We start from the raw sequence: 21,785 nt of genomic DNA on the forward strand, positions 1-21,785 counted from the left end.
CATGCTTAATGATGAAAGACAGTGTTTTTCCTGTAATATCAGGAATAAGGCAAGAATGTCCTCTCTTATCACTTCTATTCAACATTTTACTGCACATCCTAGCTAGTTCAATAAAGCAAGAAAAGAAAAGTAAAGGTATCCAAAATAGAAAGGAAGAAGTAAAACTCTCTTTACTTGCAGAAATCAAATAGAAAAAAATTTAAACTTTTAAAGGGTGAGATGAGGAACAAAGTTATTTTAAAAATTTCATTTAAAAACCACAAAGGAAGAGAGCAAGAGAAGAAGAAACAGAGAGAAACTAAAAAACAGCCATAAAACAGTTAACAAAATAGCAATAAGTACATACATATCAATAATTACCTTAAATACAAATGAGTGAATTCTCCAATCAAAAGACACAGAGTGGCTGAATGGATTAAAAAAAATAAGACTCGGCTACATGCTGCCTACAAGAGACTCACTTCAGATGTAAGAACACATACAACTGAAGGTGAAGGGCTGGGAAAAGATATTCTATGCAAATGGAAACCAAAAGAAAGCTGGGATAGCTATACTTATATTAGACAAAACAGACTTTAAAACAAAGATTGCAATAAGAGACAAAGAAGGGCATTAGAAATGATAAAGTGGTCGATCCAACATAAAAGATAGCACATTTCTAAGTATTTTGCACCTAACATAGGAGCACTTGAAGATATAAAGCAAATATTAACAGACCTAAATTTCATTTATAAAGAAGTCTTCCTCAGAGCCACAAATCACAAAAAGAGAAAAAACTGAGAAATCTCTCCCAGAAAACCAACAAAATGAAATGCCAGTCAAAACTACAAAGGAAGAGAAACAGTGGGAACATAGAACAACCAGAAAACAAGAGATAAAATGGCCACATTAAGCCCTCATATAACAATAATCACTCTAAATGTCAATGCATTGAATTCTCCAATCAAAAGACACAGAGCAACTGGATGGATTAAAAAACAAGACCCAACGATATGCTGCCTCCAGGAAACGCACCTCAGCTCCAAAGACAAACATAGGCTTAGAGTGAAGGGATGGAAGACAATACTCCAAGCTAATGGCCAACAAAAGAAAGCTGGTGTTGCCATACTTTTATCAGGCAAAGCAGACTTCAAGTTAAAAAAAAAAACGAGAGAGACAAAGAGGGGCAGTTTATAATGATAAAACGGACATTCTACCAAGAGGAAATAATGCTTATTAATATATATGCACCTAACACAGGGGCACCAAAGTACATAGAGCAATTACTAACAGACCTAAAGGGAGAAATGAATAGCAACACAATAACAGTAGGGGACCTCAACACCCCACTCACTTCAATGGATAGATCATCCAGGCAAAAAGTCAACAAGGAAATAGTAGATTTAAATGAAACACTTGACCAGACGGACTTAATAGATATATAGAGAGCATTCCATCCAAAAACAGAAGAATATACATTCTTCTCAAGTGCCCATGGAACATTCTGAAAGACAGACCATATGTTGGGTAGCAAGGAAAGCCTCAATAAATTTAGGAAGACTGAAATCATTCCAACCATTTTTTCTGAGCATAATGCTATGAAGCTAGAAATCAATCACAAAAACGAAAATGGGAAACTTAGAAATACGTGGAGACTAAACAACATGCTATTGAACAAACATTGGATCATTGAAGAAATCAAGGTGGAAATTAAAATATACCATGAGACAAATGAAAATGAAAACACAACATACCAACTCTTCTAGGATGCAGCAAAAGTGGTCATAAGAGGGAAATTCATAGCAATAGAGGCCTACCTCAACAAGCAAGAAAAACCTCAAATAAGTAATCTTAAAATGTACCTAACAGAGCGAGAAAAAGAAAAACAGACAAAGCCCAAAGTCAGCAGAAGTAGGAAATAATAAAACTCAGAGCAGAAATAAATGAAATAGAGACTAAAAAACAGTAGAGAGGATTAATGAAACTAAGAGCTGGTTCTTTAAGAAGATAAAGAAAACTGACAAACCCTGAGCCAGACTCACCAAGAAAAAAAGAGAGGAGGCTCAAATAAATAAACTTAGAAATGAAAGAGGAGAAATTACAACAGATACTGCAGAAATTCAAAAGGAGAGAATACTATGAAAAACTATATGCCGACAAATTCGATAACCTAGAAAAATGGATGAATTCCTAGACACATATAAGGTCCCAAAACTGAATTAAGAATAGAGAATCTGAATAGACCTATCAGAAGTACAGAGATTGAAACAGTAATCAAAAACCTCCCAAAAAACCAAGTCCAGGACCAGATGGCTTCTCTGAAGAATTCCACCAAACATTCAAAGAAGAGTTAGGGCCTAACCTTCTGAAAGTATTGCAAAAAATTGAAGAAGATGGAACACTTCCTAACACATTCTATGAGGCCAATATTATCCTGATACCAAAACCAGACAAGGACAACATGAAGAAAGAAAACTACAGGCTAATATCACCGATGAACTTAGATGCAAAAATCCTCAACAACATATTGGCAAACCAAATACAGCAATACATTAAAAGAATCACACACCATGATCAAGTGGGATTCATTCCAGGGATGCAGGGATGGTTCAACATCTGCAAATTAATGTGATACACGACAGAAACAAACAGAGGAATAAGAATCACATGATCATCTCAATAGATGCAGAGAAAGCATGTGACAAGATCCAACATCCATTTATGATGAAAACTCTCAATAAAATGGGTATTGAAGGAAAGTACCTCAACATAATAAAGTAGGCACTGAAGAAGTGAAACTTTCCCTATTTGCAGATGATACGATTTTATATATACAAAACTCTAAAGAATCCACCATAAAACTATTAGAAATAATCAACAACTACAGCAAAGTTGCAGAGTACAAAATCAATTTAAAAAAATCAGTTGCATGCCTATACCCTAACAATGAACTAGCAGAAAAAGAAATCAAGAATACAATCCCATTTATAATCACAACACAAAGAATAAAATACCTAGGAATAAACTTAACCAAAGAAGTGAAAGACCTGTACACAGAAAACCATAAGATGTCATTGAAAGAAACTGAAGAAGATATAAAGAAATGGAAAGATATTCCATGTTCATGGGTTGGAAGAACAAAAATAGTTAAAATGTCCACACTACCTAAAGCAATTTACAGATTCAATGCAATCCCAATCAAAATCCCAATGACATTCTTCACGGAAATAGAACAAAGAATCCAAAAATTTATATGGAACAACCAAAGACCCCAAATAGCCAAAGCAATCCTGAGAGAAAAAAAAAAGCTGGAGGCATCACAATCCCTGACTTCAAAACATACTACAAAGCTATAGCAATCAAAACAGCATGGTACTGACACAAAAAGAGACAAACAGATTAACAGATCAGAAATGAAAGCCCAGAAATAAAACCACACATCTATGGACAGTTAATCTTTGACAAAGGAGCCAAGAACATACAATGGAGAAAGGCAAGTCTCTTCAATAAATGGTGTTGGGAAAACTGGACACCCACATGCAAAAGAATGAAAGTAGACCATTATCTTGCACCATACACAAAAATTAACTCAAAATGGATTGAAGACTTGAAGGTAAGAACTGAAACTATAAAAACCCAGAAGAAAATATAGGCAGTACACTCTTTGACACTGGTCTTCAACACTGGCCCCATCTTTTCGAATACCATGTCTACAAGGGTAAGGGAAACAAAAGAAAAAGTTAACAAATGGGACCACATCAGACTAAAAAGCTTCTGCAAAGCAAAGGAAACCATGAACAAAATGGAAAGACAATCCACTAACTGGGAGAAAGTATTTGCAAATCATTTATCAGACAAGGGGTTGATCTCCAAATTATATAAAGAACTCACACAACTCAACAACAACAACAAAAAAACCTGATCAAAAAATGGGTAGAGGATATGAACAGACATTTTTCCAAGGAAGACAGACAGATGGCCAATGGACCCATCAAAAGATGCTCAACATCACTAATTATTAGGGAAATGCAAATCAAAACTACAATGAGATATCACCTTATACCAGTCAGAATGGCTATAATTACCAAAACAAAAAACAACAAATGTTGGAGAGGATGTGGCGAAAAGGGAAACTCATACACTGCTGGTGGGAACGCCAACAGGTGCAGCCACTATGGAAAACAGTATGGAGATTCCTCAAAAAACTAAAAATAGAAATACCATATGACCCAGCTATCCCACTATTGGGTATCTACCCAAACAACTTGAAATCAATAATCCAAAGTAACATATGTACCCCTATGTTCACTACAGCACTATTCACAATAGCCAAGACATGGAAACAATCCAATGACTGGATAAAGATGATGTGGTATATATATACAATAGACAAAAACACCCCATTTGCAATAACGTGGATGGATATGGGGGGTATTATGATAAGCAAAATAAGCCAGACTGAGAAAGACAAACATTATATGATTTCACCCATATGTGGAATATAAACAAAAATATGGACAAAGAAAACAGCTCAGTGGTTACCAAGGGGAGGTGGGTGGGGAGTGGGCACAGGGGGTGAAGGAGAGCACTTGCGTGGTGACAGACAAGAAATATGTACAACTCAAATTTCAAAACAATGTAAACTATTATGAATTCAATAAAAAAAATTAAACCATTAACAACAACAACAAAAAGAAATAAAGCTACTTACTCAGCACATACAGTTTTTCCCGCTGATGTATGTGCAGATACTAAAACAGACTGATTGTTATCAACACACTGAATGGCTTCTCTTTGAAAAGCATCAAGAATGAACGGGTATTCCTACAAAAACAAAGTATTAATATCTGCATGAAAATACCCTCCCACATCAAAGCACACTTAAAATCAAGAGACGCTACCCCCGGAAGCATTCTGGGAGCATTTCTTTATGATTCTATTTAGGAAATATGCCACTCACTAGAGAAAATTTGGAAGAATAAAAAAATCTTTAACCAGACAACACAGACGCTAATTCTGGTATCTAATGTTTCAATTATTATATTATGCTTATATATACACAACTTATTAATTACAATACAATAATCATTACCATGTATCAAGGACACACTTTGTGGTAGGCATTGTGCAATACATTTTCTGTATTAGTAATCTTCACAATAACCTGTAAGATAGGCATTACTTCCTTTCACAGATGGGAACTCTGAGGCTCTGAAAAGTGAAATTCCCTACTTCGGTTCACTCAGCAGAGGCAGAATGATACATCTATTAGACTTTAAGATTTTGTGTTGACCCCACCATACTGCTTTTTTTATTTAGAGAAAATGACTTAGAAAATTTATATTAATCATTCAAGGTCTATCAGAACCTGAAAATCCATCTAATACAAGCATTTGAGTTTAGGTTTCATTAGAAGCTTGTTAAACTCCTAAAACTATATGCAAACTTATTATACACACGCCTTTTTTCTTCCTAGAGAAAGCTGATAATGTTCATTAGACTCTTTAAAAAGATTGAGAATCATTAATTTTTAAAAATCTCATAACATGATGGTTGGTTTTCAGCATGGCTGTTGACTGATTAAGTTCTCACTATATTTGACTTCAGGTGGTTTCTTCTTGGTAATATACAGAGTAGAAGTATAAAAATCTCATTTGAAAGAGCTGACCTTTAAGATTTTTAGGAAAAAGAGAGACTCAAAAAACTGTACAAACTGTATTGACCAAAGTACAGACCTTTGCAGCTTTTCCAACTCGAGGTTTAAGTGGTAAATAATCTTCATCTGCAGGAAGTGCAACCTGATTAAAAAAAAACCCCACTAACTTATTATTCAAGAAATGATGCATTCAACACAATAATTAATAATGTTTTGAAAAATAAAAGTGAGGAACTAGAGTGTACTGCCTTTAAGAACAAGGCAAAATGATAAAGCTACAACATTCAAAAACCCTCCACTAATGTTTATTCAACATAATTCAATATAATTAAAAGTTTATAAGTCTATCTCCCTGAAAAAACTGTATTTATTAAAGTCTAGGGCCTACTTTGGCTATCTTGGTATTTTCCATTTAATGTACTGCCTGACATTAATGAATGCTCAAAAACGCTGAATGGACATAAAAAGGGACATTACTATATGAAAGAAAATTACATGGAATAAAATGATAATCTCTATTCCCTGGAACAGGAAATTAATTTTCCTCAAGTGAAGAGTAAGATATGGAGAGCAGCTCACAATTTATCTAAATTCCCAGGACTTAAACCAATTAGCATATAAATAATCTACAGGGGAAAAGTAGGGTACACAAATTAAAAATAATTTCTAAGAGTAAAACTTCACTAAACACGTATTAGATGAGATTAACTGTCTTAGAAACATTGAGGGGCCGGCCAGGCAGCACAGCGGTTAAGTGCGCCCATTCCGTTTTGGCGGCCTGGGGTTCACCAGTTTGGATCCCGGGTGCAGACATGACACCACTTGGCACGCCATGCTGTGGCAGGCGTCCCATGCATAAAGCAGAGGAAGATGGGAATGGATGTTAGTTCAGGGTCAGTCTTCCTCAGTGAAAAGAGGAGGATTGGCAGCAGTTAGCTCAGAGCTAACCTTCCTCGAAAAAAGAAAGAAATATTGAGATTTTGGTAGATTTGCAACTTAATTACAATCAAGATGATGTGAGTAGTATTTCAAAAGGGAATAACTAGAACCTGACTATAATTAAGTGAAACTTAATAAATAATACCCAGTATGATGAATGTATTAGAAGAAACTGTGATATTCTAAATGGAATCTGTAAAGGGGAGACAACTCAGAATTTGGTAGTACATCCAGCACACATCAGGAAAGAGTTAACTTATGAGTTGTTTTTATTAGTGAATGAACACTTATGGGGGAGAGGAATAGCTTCCCTTAAGACTATATATTTCCTTTTTTTATGATTCTAAGAAACTTCTAAGTAGTTTCTGATTCTCAGGTAGTTTGATGGTGAGAGGACTACTTGTCCATGAAATGAAGACAATGACATTCTTTCATATACCATACCAGGAGTATGATAAAAGTGAGTCTATCCCAGAGAGCACAATCCTTGGTACACTAATAAAATCAAATTTCCAGATCTGAAAATCTGAAGACTAGATCGTAAATCATGGTGTGATCCCCATCAAGGTGTGATCAACCTGTGGGGCCATATCTGGTGAGTTGGTTGACCTCCCTCACATCTCTCCTGATACTTTCTATGACATGAACAAAAAATGGTTAGCATGAAGCAATTAAAGATTTTAGTGAGTCTGAGATTTAACAGTAGCAACAACAAGTAATTGTGTTTCTCATGTATCAATATCAAAGAGTTTTGTTTTCATTCTCTGAAAACAGTCTGGGTAACACTCACACATAACAGACAGGTAGAAGAGAAGAAGTCTGCAGGGACTAAGGAGTCAGAAAATCAGTAGAATTAACAACAGTCAAACAGACTTAGCAAGTAGTCACTGGTGATTTTTGCCAGAGCAGTTTGAAAGAAATGGAGAGAGACGAAATCTAACTGTAGTAGATTAAAAGATGAATGGAAAGTCAGGAAGTCTAGTAGGGATTTTCCAAGCAGAGCACTCAATAGCAACTCTGAAAAGGAAGGGATCGTCTCTCTTTTATCTCTTTATACTCAGTGAATAATAAAATGTACCGGCACTCAAAAGACTTATAAGTATTGAATGAATGACTACAAGGGAGAAGGGAAGAAGAAAAACAATATAGCGGCCAAAAAGCAACCTAGAACAAAAGAGAAGCTTTTGGATATTTATATGCTGGTAAGAAAGGGGAAATACAGAAAATGAGACTCCAGAAACAGTAAAGGGAAAATGGAATGATTGATGTTTTTATGGAAGCAGGATAAGATACAATCAAGAACACCAACAGAGTCACTCTTCCTAGCCTAAAGAGGCAGTATCTTTTCCTTTGAGTGGATGTGACAGGTGCAGATACCCTTGGTGAAGGAGGTTATAATCAGAGGACATTCCCAACTTGATATCCTCAAGCTTCTGGATTAAGTAAAAGGTAAAATTACCTGTTAAAAAAGTGAGAGGTGACAGAATGGAGGGCTTGGGAATAAGTGTGAAGGAAGACAGACAAAACTTCGACCTCTTGAGAGCAAAATTTGTGTTTTGTTTTTTCCCTCATCTTTTTCTTTTCTTTGAGGAAGCTTGGCCCTGAGCTAACATCTGCCACCAATGCTCCTCTTTTTACTGAGGAAGACTGGCCCTGAGCTAACATCCACATCCATGCCCATCTTCCTCTACTTTATACACGGGACACCTGCCATGGCAAGGCTTGACAAGCGGTGCGTAAATCTGCACCCAGGATCCGATCGTGCGAACTTAACCGCTGTGCCACCGGGCCGGCCCCTTTTCTCATCTTTTTAAGACCAAAGAAGTTAATAGGGTCTAACATAAGGGTTGAATGAATGATCAAACGGGTATTACATCTGTCAAACTAAGTGCTATTCTAAAGGAACATAAGGAACTTTCAGTAAAAAAAACAGGTATTCAAAGAAATAAGGTTCTAAATCTTTATCAAAAGCCTTTTTTGTTAATTTGGAATTACTCTGCTTATTCAACAGGGTTTTAATAATAAGATTCCCCAACCACTTGTAAATAATAACTTGTAGGTTATATTGTAAAGAGAGAAGGCTTAATAGAAAGAAATAGAGTTACAGTTTCCTTATATCCCTCATGTTTATAAGCTCTCACTTTGAAAAGCTATCAGTGACCACCATCTTGTGGCAGAACAATGAAACTGCAATAGATCAGTCGTCAGAACAAGAAAGGAAAAAGCATGTGACCTGCAAAATGGCACTGTTACTTGACTTCAGGAATATAGAAATGAACACCCAACTTTGTACTGGGTACTTTACCTAATTCTCTTATATAATCTTCACAACCGCCTAATGATGTAAATCCCACTATTTGAGATTTTACAAATTAAAAAACCAATGTCAAAGAGGTTAAGAAATTTATCTAAGACTATAGTTAGGTCAAGTGCCTGAGCTCAGGCTTGAATACAAAGCTCCTTCCATTAGACTATGTGCACCCCACAGAAACAACTTATTGTTTCCAAAGCCCTTACGACTAACCTGCTTGCCAATCATATTAGACAGTCCAAAGCAAAATCCCATCTATAACCCAAATTTACTGTATACTCTTTGTGCTTACCTCATGTGTACAACCTTCAACAGTTTCAACTGATTGCACTTTAACTCTGGGCATCAAATCTGCCAAACTTAAAAAAAGAAAAAAGTTACACTTACATTAAAATAAATTATTTTTCCATAATTAGATAATAAGCCTCCCATCTGCACTGTTAAGGAAAATGACACAGTCTAATTATCAGGATTCCAAATTGGAAAAAGTTTGACTATTAACAATATTCAGAAAATTTTTCACATCACTCAAATACATGCTGAGAATTGAAAATGGTCAGTTAACATCTTTTATTACATATACAAAACAAAGAGACTTGAAGTGGCTTATTTAAAGAATTATGTCAGCTTAGTTTCATAACTATTTTGTTGTGTGTGTGTGTGTGTGTGTGAGGAAGATTTGCCCTGAGCTAACACCTGCGCCAATCTTCCTCTTCTTTGTATGTGGGATGCCTCCAGAGCATGGCTGATGACTGGAGTAGGTCTGCATTCAGGATCTGAACCTGCCAACCCCAGGCCACCAAAACAGACTGCACAGAACTTTAACCACTCGGACATGGGGCTTGCCCCCCAGTAACTATTGTGAATAAAATAAAAAGTACCTCTCGAAAGCACTGCCCCTACTTCAAAACACAAAGCTGGTTATAAAAACCATTACAAGATAGAAAACATAAAATAAACTAGTGTAATGCAGATGTTGCTATATAATTCATAGAAGTCTTCCCTATTGTTATTGAAATCCTAAGTTATACTCACCTAGGTTGAATTAAAGAAAAATAGATGTATTTCTGTGCTAGATTCATCATTCTCTTATTGATTATACTTTTGATTTTTATTTTAAATCAATAATCATACTTTGGATAAAACCATAGGGTTACTACAATAAACAGCCATTTTAAATTGCCAATATTATCTAGTAACCTATACCACTGGCTTGGGCAAATGGTTCATCTTAAATATTTCAGTGACAAATCTACCACCATTTATAGTAGCTACTTTTGCCAGCTACAACAACAGCGAAATGGTTAAAGAAAAATCACAAAAGAGTAAATTCTTCATGGTAGTGCCAAGCTAGAATAGGGCATACAGGAAGGGAGAGGCAAAGCCATGAAGATCATCACCACAATAGGAAACAGGTCAACCTAATAATTTGGCATCAACTTCTAGAAAGTTCCAGCTTTCAAAATCAGAGAAATACCAGCTATTTCAGCCATAGATATCTATGGGTCTCCCTCATTGACAGTAGTGTTGAGATTCATAGCCACTCTACTGCTACATACGACAGTGAATATTTAATTCCTCCTAATGTTCCTTTGTGCTTATTCCTTCCACTGGGTCAGTTTTATTCTTCCCTTTTATTCCATTCTTTCAGTGATCTGCTTCTTAGGACGTTATGAATACAGGAAATGTGTCACTTCTTTTAAAAAATCAGGCTTCGAGATTCCTTCTCAAAATTGGATTCTAAAGCATTAAAAGATGAATCTCTTCTATACTGTCTTTCATTTCCCCAAACATTCTATATTTATAGGCTTACATGAATAAAGAATATTTATCTTCATTTCTCTATTCAGCAAATACTTTTACAAAGCAACAACATATAAGCAATTTTCAAAACTTCCTGCAACTACCTAACTTACGAAGTTACTAACACTTATGATAGCGGAAATCCTACCTTACGTCTTCAGTTATTGACTCTTCTACCCTGGGCTTCTTTCCAAAAATGGGTTCATCTGTGCCGTCGAAATCTGCATCTCTCTTGGTTTTCCCAATATTTGTTGACTCTGATTGTGATTTTTCATCAAAACGTTTCCTGAAAAGTAAACATCTTAGAATGAATTCTGCAGTATCAGTTCTTACTTTAAGGATGACTCCATAAAATATTATTCCATATATAATATACACCATTGACAGAAAGAAAAGGTCATGTAAACAGATGTACAAACCAAAACTGGCTAAAGCCCAGAATACCCTAATTTAACTAATAAAACTGAACACTACTCCTTTTGCATTTTGCATTTTCTTGGAAGTTCTGTTTTAAAAAATATTTTGCAACTCACGTTAACATAACTATTAACATAATATTTTTTAAAAATTGCATATTAAAACATCATTAGACATTTACATAAGTTCCTTCAATAAACATTTAACGCTTTCTCTAATGAACATTACTATCTGGGAAAAAAATTGTTTGTGTGGTTGGATTCGCTGGTCAAGAGTCATGACAACAAATGATGCTTGGTGAACTGGATATTCATAGCGGAATTCAATCTGACCCCTACCCTTATTACACACAAAAACCAATTCCTTGTGGATTTTAGATCTAATTGTGAAAGGTAACAAAGCCTCTAGAAGATAAAATGAGAAAATTATCTTCAAGTTTTATTAAACAGGACATACAATTATTAACCAAAAAGTAACTTTGATAAATTGGACTCCATTAAAACTAAGAATTTCTGTTAATCAAAAGGTACCATTAAGAGAGTAAAGACGGGGGGCTGGCCCCGAGGCCAAGTGGTTAAGTTTGCGTGCTCCACTTTGGCGGCCCGGGGTTTCGCTGGTTCCGATCCTGGGCATGGACATGGCACTGCTCATCAGGTGATCATCACGGTGAGGTGGCATCCTATATAGTAGAACCAGAAGGACCTACAACTAGAATATACAACTGTGTGCTGGGAGACTTTGGGGAGAAGCGAAAAAAAAAGATTGGCAACAGATGTTAACTCAGGGGTCAGTCTTTAAAAAAAAAAGAGTAAAGAGGTAAGACAAAGAGTGAGAGAAGATAGGTGAAACACATATGACTGATAAAAAGCATTTTTCTAAAATATTGGGGGGGGATTACAAATTGAACAAAAAAGACAACCCAAGAAAATAATGAGCACAATACTTGAACAGGCACTTTACAAAAGAGGCTATCCAAATGGCCCATAAGCATGTAAAAAGGAGTTCAAAATCATTACTTATCAAGAAGATGTAAATTAGACTATACTAGGTCAGTGGCTCTCAAATTCTTGGTCTCAGAATCCTTTCCCAGTCTTAAAAATTACTGAGGATTCCAAAGAATTTTGCTCATATCTACTGATATTTACCATATTAGATTATATCTAATCTACTGATATTCTACTGATATATCACTGATCTATATCTACTTATATCTACTGATATATCTACTATTATATCTACAGTAGATCTATCTACTCTAGATAAATCTACTGATATCTACTGATATTCACCATATTAGATATTAAAACTGGAAATTTAAAAAATATTTACTTATCGATTCATTTAAAAATGGGAATAATAAACCATTACATGTTAACTAAATAATACTTTTGATAAAAAAAATTAGTATTTTCCAGAAAGAAAATTTTTAATGAGAAGAGTGACACTGTTTTACACTTTTGCAAATCTCTTTAATGTCTGGCTTAATAGAAAGCAGCTGGACTCTCATCTATTTCTGCATTCAACTTGGTGTGATATACTGCTATTGGCTGAAGTATCCGAAGAAAAATCCAGGCGCACACAGTTATATATATAGTTGAAAAAGGGCAGATTTTAAGATAACTGTGAATATTCTGATTGCACACTAAATCTCAAACACAATGAGAGTCACTAAAGCTACAGTCATGAATTTTACAATGTTGAGCCAAAGCCAGACACAAAAGAATATATTTTGTATGATTTCATCTACATTATAGTTACAAACAGAAAAAAACTAACACATGTCGTTATCAGGACAGTCACTTTTCTACGGGAAAAAGAGAGATTCCCGCAATGTTCTATTTTTTGTCCTAAATGGAGGTTATGTTGGTGTGTTCATGCAATAAAAATTTATCCCATGACTTTCACACTCTTCTTTATATGTTTTACGTCAATAAAAAAGTTTTCTTTAAAAAAGAATAACAAACAGTACTACTGATCTTTATGCTTGAACAATCTTTCCATAATGAAGTTCATTCTTTGATGCTTGGGAAAATCTGAAATTTTGCAAATTTTATCACTCCCAATTTAGTGGAAAAGGTATTCATCCTTGTCTTACTTGTTGCTGACTACTGATGTGAATCTCCTTTGGACAAACCATCAATATCCTTGGGCCTCAGTCAAACAAGACATTTAGATGATAACTAAGATCCCTCTAGTTCTAAATTCTATCTCTGAATTAGTAAGCATCAACAAAACCACTGTAATTAAAACCTACTAGGAGCTGGTGATGACTATAGAACAAAGAAACAGTTCTATAACTTTTGAGAAACTTAAAACAAATTCATAATACACTTTCCTTCAGAAGAGCTTAATTATTCATTAATATTATATGTTAGACTTTTAGGACTCCAATCATTTATTTCTCTGATAGCTTGCTATGTATGTCACATGTGGAACTTGCACACTTGAAATACGTGAAGTATACAGAAAGACTGGAAATTAAGTGTTGTAGATAAACTTACTCTTAAGAATAAAGTTCTGATTTAAGGAAACTGTCTGAAAATGTTATTTCTAGACAATCAAATCGTGGAATCTTATATAGAATCCTTTTCTTATAAAGAGTTTTAAAGCAATTGGCAAAATCTGAATGTAGATTAGATAACAGTACTGTATCAATGTTAATTTCCTAGTTCTGATCATTGTTTTCCGGATTGGAACATAGACGTCATTGTGGGGGCATCACTCTGCCTACCACACTTTTGAAAACACAAGTGAATCTCCTATGAAGAGGAATTTGGCCACACCTAGCAAAAGTACATACACTTACCCTTTGACCTAGTAATTGCACTTCTAGGAATGTATCCCAAAGATAAAATGGTAAAAAAATTTTAAAAATCTTAAAAAACAGACATGTACAAGGCTATTCACTGATACATCACTTGTAACAGCAAAGGACTGAAAATAATTCAATCTCTATTAAGAGAACACTGATTGAATCAACTACATTACATCCACAGATGGATTACAACTATGCAGCTGTAAAAAAGAAAGATCTCTATATACTTAGTAATAGAGTGATCTCTATATTGTAATGTTAAGTGAAAAAAGCAAGATAAGCAACAGTTTTTAAATGGCACCTTTTGCATAAAAAGTGAAGAGTGGAGAAGACAGCGATGCATGCACACACACGCACAATTTGAGGAGATTTTCAAAAATAAATAATAAAGGACAAACCAAAAACTCAAGGAGAGGGAAGAAACAGGGCAGAAAGGGCAAGGATGAAGGCAAGAATGTACTGTTTTATACTTTTGATTTTGGAACCATAAAATAATATTTTACATAATTTTTTAAAAATTAAATTTTTAGCCATCCTTAAAAACGGAAAGTAAATGAACAAATGAACACACTAAGTATCAAGTTAGTAGCATAAACATTTAGCAAAGGAACTACTACAGAGTATTTTCATTGTTAGTGTGATATACTCTAAGGACAAAAAGAACCACAAATTGCATTCAATATCTTATTCTAACTACCAATATTACTAGTGTTATTTTTAAACTATTACAGGTATATGTAAGATAAAGCTTAATTATCACCAGGAATGAAGATTTTCAGCAAAAGAGAAAAAGGATATACTTACAAAAATCAAGAAGTTAAATAAAAATCCTGTATTATTACCTATAATGGAAACGTCAGTATCATCTGTTTTTCCTAAAAAAAAAGATTCCTCAGTTCTTTCCACTGTAGAGGCCTAAAAGCAATGAAATCCAGTAGCAATGAGCATCCTAAGCACTAAACAACATTTCCCACTATAAACAACTAGAGATTCCTTAGAGATATGGCTGATTCCAGGTTTGGGGCTGAAAATATATACTATGAGTCAAGAAAATCTTTTGCCAAAAGCACAGAAGCTATCAAAGACTGACAAGGTCTTGTCAAAAGAACACAAAAGACAACGTGAAGAGTTCTCATTGGTAGGAGTATGAAAAATAATAAGGTAAACAACTCAAATGTCTATCAACAGATGAAGGTATAAACAAGTATGGTATATCCATAAAACAGAATACTACCTAGCAATAAAAAGAAACTACTGATATGCCACCCATACATCCCTGGCACTCAAACATGCATTCTTAATAGAGAAACAGCCTTGGCCCATACTTCACATTTTCCTTTGAGATGTTTTTCAGCTATGCTTCAAAGAACCCACAGCTGTAAACCACCCTGAAACAGTTCTAGCCCAACCACAGGAGTAGTGTCTGCACAGAAGAACCTGGAGTCACTTTTGCCTCATTACCATGCTAGGATCCCTGCCCCAGGGGTGGCACACAAAGGATTTAAGAGGCACCAACTGTTCCTGGAAATCTCTGGCGCTTTCCCAGAATCCTGATGAGGCCACAACCCCTTGTCCTTTAAAAACTCCCCTTTTCCCTGTCTTCAGAGAGAAGTGTTTTCAGAGCACAAGCTCTTCCTTCTCCATTCCTCAATCAATGAATAAAGTTTCTGTTCTATTCAAGACTAAACCCAGTCTTGTTCTATTGGCATGAGCGACTCTGGGCAAAAGGACTTACTTGCATGTTATGGGTCCATTCAGGCTTGGGAACAGATACATACCACAACGTGCATGAATCTCAAAATCATTATGTTGAGCAAAAGAAGCCAGGCAAAAAAAGGAATATATACCTTAGTATGCCGATTAAATAAAATTCTAGAAAATGCAAGCTGTCCAATAGTGCCAGAAAGATCAGTGGTTGCCTGGGGGGAGGGTTGGAGAGAGGGATGCATTACAAAGGGGCACACAGAACTTTTGGAGGTGATGGAAATGTTTGTTATCTTGATTGTGGCATTGGTTTAGCGAAGTTTAATTATATTCCAATAAAGTTTTAAAAAACATAAAGAAGGGGCCAGCCTGTGGCAGAGTGGTTAAGTTCTCGCGCTCCACTTCAGCGGCCCAGGGTTTCACTGGTTTGGATCGTGGGTGCAGACACCACATGGCTCATCAAGCCATGCTGAGGTGGCATCCCACATGTCACAACTAGAAGGACCCACAACTAAAAATATGCAACTATGTACTGGGGGGCTCTGGGGAGAAAAAGGAAAAATAAAATCTTTTAAAAAAATAAAACAAAAAATAAAGGAAAATGAGTGCAAAAGAGCAAAACGCATTAAATATATAAAAATCCATCCATTCAGCAAGAAACTAAACACATAATCACACACTCATGTTGGTCACCATTGGAGTTCCTTAGGACACAACTCATTTCTCTTAAAATTGATAGAGAATCAAGTATTTATCCTGCCTTTCCTCTATAAACTGCATTTGAAGGTAAACAGCTGATGAGGGGGTGTTCTTTTTTCTTTTTCTTCCCCTGAGGAAAATCCGCCCTGAGCTAAGATCTGTTGCCAATTTGTCTATTTCGCTTAAGGAAGATATGCCCTGAGCTAACATCTGTGCCAATCTGCCTCTATTTTGTATGTGGGTCACCATCACAGCATGGTTGCTGATGAGTGGTATGGATCCACGCCCAGAAACTGAACCTAGGCTGCTGAAGCAGAGTGCACCAAACTTAACCACTAGGCCATGGGGCCGGCCCCAGGAATGTTCTTTTTTCATAGATGGATTCCAAGTAATAAATGCAGAAAGAAATCATAAAAATAGAAAAATCAACATTTCACTACTATTGAAATGAATGGATCTAGGCAATCATCGCAGATGCTAAAGCCATTATGTGAAAGGTTGATGAGGGATCAGGCTGACGCTATCTTAACCCTCTGATCTTAGAAGCGTAGAACAACATCACGTCCGTCTTATGATGTAACGCAATAGGAACTACACAGCACCACATCTCAATTCTGACGAGCTACATTTTAAGTGCTCAATAGCTACAGGTGGGTAGTAGTTATTACATGGGACAGTGCAGTTCTACATATAAGAACAATTTACAGTAAATACTTGAGGATAGAAGAGCCAGTTAAACGACAGTATAAGAAAGCAAATTCTTTTGTGGGATGTGGGAAACTATAGAAGCTAAATGACCTGGTTTCTCCTCTTACCCACCTCTCCATAAAAAATCAATGACATAAGGTAAAAAGAGGGAGACTGTTGTAGAAGAAAAGACTTAAGGGATGCAACAAACCAAAACAGTGTGTGGGCTTTGTCTGGATCCTGATTCAGATAAACCTTTAAGATAACTGGGGAAATTTCACTCTGGATTGAATATTCAATGATATTAAGGAATCAGTGTAAATTTTGTTGGGTGTAATAACGGCATGATGGTTATGCTAGAAAAAAAAGTCATTAACAATAAGAGATGCATACTGAAATATTTAGGGAGAAATAATATGATGTGTAGCATTTGATTTACAAAAAAATGGTGTGGGAATAGATTGACCATGACTTGATATTGCTGAAGCTGAGTTATGGGTACATGACGTTCTTACTATTCTCTCTCTCTATATATGACAATTCTGATAATATAGTTTTTAAAAAAGCACTGACTTGGTCTAGAATATTAAATACATAAGACAAGTGCCTCTAAAGTTCCATGAATTTGCCCTCCTATGTTATACAAATCAGATGTAAATCACCCTATACATATTGATTATGATATGAATAATTATGACAGTATGTATGATCATTGGAATCAGGCAAATTGGATTTTTTCCTAAGAACACCTAGCAGAGTAGGCCTAGCCAGAAGTGTTGTTAGTAAACAAAGTCTCTCAAGTTACTAATATTCTCTATTTTTTATGTAGTTCTCCTGCCTTATGTTCACATATTTCCTAATAAAATCAAAACGTAAATTAGATTATTTTTATATCCTATAAATTTTCACTTTGGAAGGCTGTGGAAATAGATTACAACTACTACACTGCAAACTGAATTAATTTTCCCATAGTAACTTTGAAGCAAATTATTTATTAAAGTAGGAAATTATATATGTATTGTCTTCATAATATCATAGTTAGTTGCCCATTCAAACTACAGCAAATATTAATTATTCCTATTGGAAAAAAACATTAATGGAAACAACCTATCCCCCTTTCTCATTTTCCCTGAAAAGTTCCCGCAAACTCTCCTACTCCCTCTAACTCAATGAGAGAAGACAACTATTTTTCTACTTTGTTTCACTCTTCATGTGACATTTCACTCCTGATTGTTCAGCTATCCCTCTAGTCTCTGTGTTAAGTGTCACTACACTTTCCCACAGGGATCTCCACCTCAAGCAGTACCATTCAAATAACATCCAAGTATATACCTCCAGTTCTGCTGTTTCTCCAAACCCTGATTAAAACTGCCCAATGAACATTTCTATATGGATACACTACCACCACTTCACTTTGTCTCAAGCCAAAGTAATTTTATTTCCAAATCAAAATTTCCTCTAAATTTCCCTATTTTTCTTCTCCCTGACATCCAAATTCAAAATCTGCCTATTTTGCCTCCTTTCCCATTGTTCTCCTTAATTAAGCCCTGTCAATTTTTTTCTTCACATTTTCTCTTTCCTTTTCCTTCCAACATCCCCTTGAGTTAAGGTTCTTTTAATTTCATAACTAGATAAATTAAATACTTTCCTAATTTACTTTTCTTATTATCAGTATCTTTTCTCTTTTCAATATACACTGACAACCACGACCAAATGAATTTCTCTAAACCATCACTCTACTTATCCAAACACCCAGTTAGGAAAAAATAAAAACCTTGTTCACCAGAGTTTTAAAAATAAAATCAAAACTCATCTGCTTGATATTCAAGGCTCTTCATGATCTAAAACCAATTTATATTCTTAGCTTCATCTCTTGTAGTCCCTTAGCAAACAATCCCTCTAGCCCAATTTGTGCTACTAAAAAAAAAATCTGCGCGCAAATAACTAATCATTTCCTCTACCGAGAATAGCCTCTTGGATGTAAGGCTCCCTGGACGTCACAAATCGAGACCTTTTTCCTGAACTTTTATAGCATTTAGTTGTATATACAACTTACTTTATCTCAATCACCTAGTAACTCTTTAAAATATGTATCGGTTGTACCTCCTTACTCAGACTAAAAATTCCTTTACAGCAAAATCACGTATAATTAGGTATCTCCCCCAATGTCAAGAGTAAATTGTTGATTAAGAACGAATCGTGTAATTTTACCTAATTCAAGTATTAGGTCTTCCATGATCTATAAATAATTCTGCACACCTTCTGGTGGTTATATGCATCAATCTATATATACATATGTTTAGGGACCAGCAATTTTCAAACATTTTCTTAAAATCAACGATAGGCAGCATTTGAGAATTTATTACGCTTGTTTTTCATATATTATCTCACTTACTCCTCACAACAACCCTAGCGATAGGTACTATCATCTCCTTTTTACGGGCAAGAAAACTACAGCTTGGAAATTTCTCTCCCTTCTGTTGCTATTTGCCCTTTTCCTCTCCAAGTCAATCTAAGTCACTTTCTCTTAGCTTCTTAACCCTTTACTCAACTGATCATTCGTTTCGTTTAATTATTCGTTATTCGTCTCGTTTACTACGCGACAGGTATCATATCAGGGTGCAGAACCTAAAAGAGGCCTTACCCGCCCACACGACCCCACCGCACGGACAGGCGCGGGGTCAGCAACGCAGGCGCAAGGGCTGCGCGGCGGCATGAGCCACGCTGGTGGGGCGCCGGGAAACGCCAAGACCCCGCTTCCCCAGACCAACATTTGTCCTCCCTCGTCCACGTTTCTCAAACCCCATCACTTCCCGACGCCACTCACTGTACACCCCACTTTCTCGTGCTCTTCAAGACTCGTGTTTTCTTCCCTCAGCACTGCAGAGAAAAATACAACCTGGACAGCTTCCTTACCCGGCCTTTTCCGCAGACCCTGACGGCCCCTTCCATTTCCCCTTCTCCTTTTCCTTGTCTTTTTTAGTTCCGGGCGCAGTGGTCGAGTCGTCCTCGAACACGCTGAAGAGCTCATCCCCGAACGCGTCCGCCATCTTCCGGAGCTGTGAGACCGAATCTCCCTCCTACCCACGATGCTCCGCGACCGCACCGACAGTGACGCGAAGTGAAGCCTCAACAGTGGCCCGTGAGAGACAAAAGTAGTCGAGTCACACTGCCGCCGAGAATACTTCCTTGACTCCTTTTTTCTTTGGAGTGGATGGGCAACTCGGTGGCTAAACAGGCAGCGCAGCGAGGGTGCCCGGCACACAGCAGGCACCTGGGAGGCGGCGAGGAGGCGGGACCTTGGTGAACTGGACCAATTGCGAGGCCAGCGGTCGCTTAGGCCCCAGAAGCCCGGATAGTGGAGGCAGGGTGGCTGCGCGGGACCCGGGGAATGTAAAGAGTTCTTGTACGCCGTGCTGGGGTGGTTCCGGGACCTAGACCGGGAGGAATCTTCTGCTGCAGCTGCAATATGGGCGGCAAGAACAAGAAACACAAGGCGCCGGGGGCCGCGGCGGTCCGGGCTGCCGTGTCTGCTTCCAGGGCCAAGTCCGCCGAGGCCGGAGCTGCCGGGGAGGCCCAAAGCAAGAAGCCTGTGGCCAGGCCGCCCCCGGCCGCCGCCGCCAGCTCCAAGGAGCCCCGAGTCAAGCAAGGTACGAGCGGTTGTCGGGTCCTAGGCTTTCCTCCCGAGCCGCTGCTGCTTGTCCCGAGAGAGAAGCCTTCGCACCTGGGTGGACCCTCGGTCTCAAAATTTGCTTCTTCCACGGAGCTGCTAGCTCCCCTTCGGGTGGCCTTGTTTTAGATGAGTCTGAGCTGTTTGGGCCTCCCAAGTTAACGACGGTAGGCCTGTTGCAGCCTGACGACTCCCACCTAACCCCCACTTTTTCTCTTTGCAAGAACAAAACAAAAATTACATTGGCTCGACTTTCAGCAGGAATCAGTCCTGAGCCATCATCTGAACTAGCTAGGCTAATAGAGTAGTGTGTGGACTTCCTGCCCTCCTGGAGCCAGACCCATTTTCTGCCTGCTCTTCATAAAATTTTCAGCCACGACGCAGTGTTCCCATGTGTTATGGAAAATAAATACTTAAGAATTTCAGTACTTGCACACCGAATATGTGTATAGCCTATTGTAAAATTATCTGCAGTCTTTACTGCAGCCATGCACTTTTTGCCTACAGTGCGGTTTGGTTTGATAACTCAACTTAGAGCTTGCCCATTCCGCCTGCAGATGAGCAGGCCACTACTACAGCTGATTTCAAAAGATGAACAGTTCCACACTGTGGTGTTCTGCCTAGTTTGTTTGTTTGTAGTTCTTACTAAAATGTTCATCCAACAAATATTTATTGAGCACCTACTGGTTATCTGGTATCATCCTAGAGATAGGATGAGCAAAATAGACACATCGCCTCTCAGGGAGCTTGCCAGTCTAATGGTGGACACAGGCATTAAACATACAAACATTGCTTTATAATTGATTAGTGCCACAAAGAGAATCTAAGGAAGAAAATTTGACAAGGTCATCTAATTTTTGCTGAGGAGGAGGAGGGTTCATGGATGGTCTCTATGAGAAAGTGACAGTTAAGCTGAGATCAGGAGGATGAGTAGGTGTTACTCTGTAAAGAATGGGGGAAATAGTATTCCTGGCAGAGGTAAGGAACACCCGTGCAAAGATCTTGAGTTGGCAAAGAGCTTGGGCTTCTGAGGTACTCATAGAGTGTAAGCATTGCCTAAAGAGGAGAGGAGATGGGACTGAAGAAGTAGGCAGGTACCAAGCCT

The 21,785-nt window shown here is 37.2% G+C and overlaps 2 protein-coding genes across 2 annotated transcripts in view; one reads left to right on the plus strand and one right to left on the minus strand.

Moving 5' to 3' along the window:
• Positions 1-20,060, minus strand: part of MTREX (Mtr4 exosome RNA helicase) — a 116,520-nt gene extending 96,460 nt beyond the window's left edge. Inside the window, exons 1-5 of the mRNA XM_046671058.1 lie at positions 19,927-20,060; positions 10,837-10,974; positions 9,178-9,244; positions 5,715-5,777; positions 4,691-4,803 (exon numbers count right to left, since the gene is read on the minus strand). Coding sequence (XP_046527014.1) covers positions 4,691-4,803; positions 5,715-5,777; positions 9,178-9,244; positions 10,837-10,974; positions 19,927-20,060 — 515 coding nt within the window. The remainder of the gene's footprint in view (positions 1-4,690; positions 4,804-5,714; positions 5,778-9,177; positions 9,245-10,836; positions 10,975-19,926) is intronic.
• Positions 20,061-20,476: 416 nt separating this feature from the next.
• DHX29 (DExH-box helicase 29) overlaps positions 20,477-21,785 on the plus strand; it is a 47,183-nt gene continuing 45,874 nt past the window's right edge. The window contains exon 1 of the mRNA XM_046671056.1: positions 20,477-20,660. Coding sequence (XP_046527012.1) covers positions 20,480-20,660 — 181 coding nt within the window. The 5' untranslated portion in view covers positions 20,477-20,479. The remainder of the gene's footprint in view (positions 20,661-21,785) is intronic.

Source organism: Equus quagga, chromosome 9 (assembly GCF_021613505.1).
Source record: "Equus quagga isolate Etosha38 chromosome 9, UCLA_HA_Equagga_1.0, whole genome shotgun sequence".
In the NCBI taxonomy this organism is placed as follows: domain Eukaryota; kingdom Metazoa; phylum Chordata; class Mammalia; order Perissodactyla; family Equidae; genus Equus; species Equus quagga.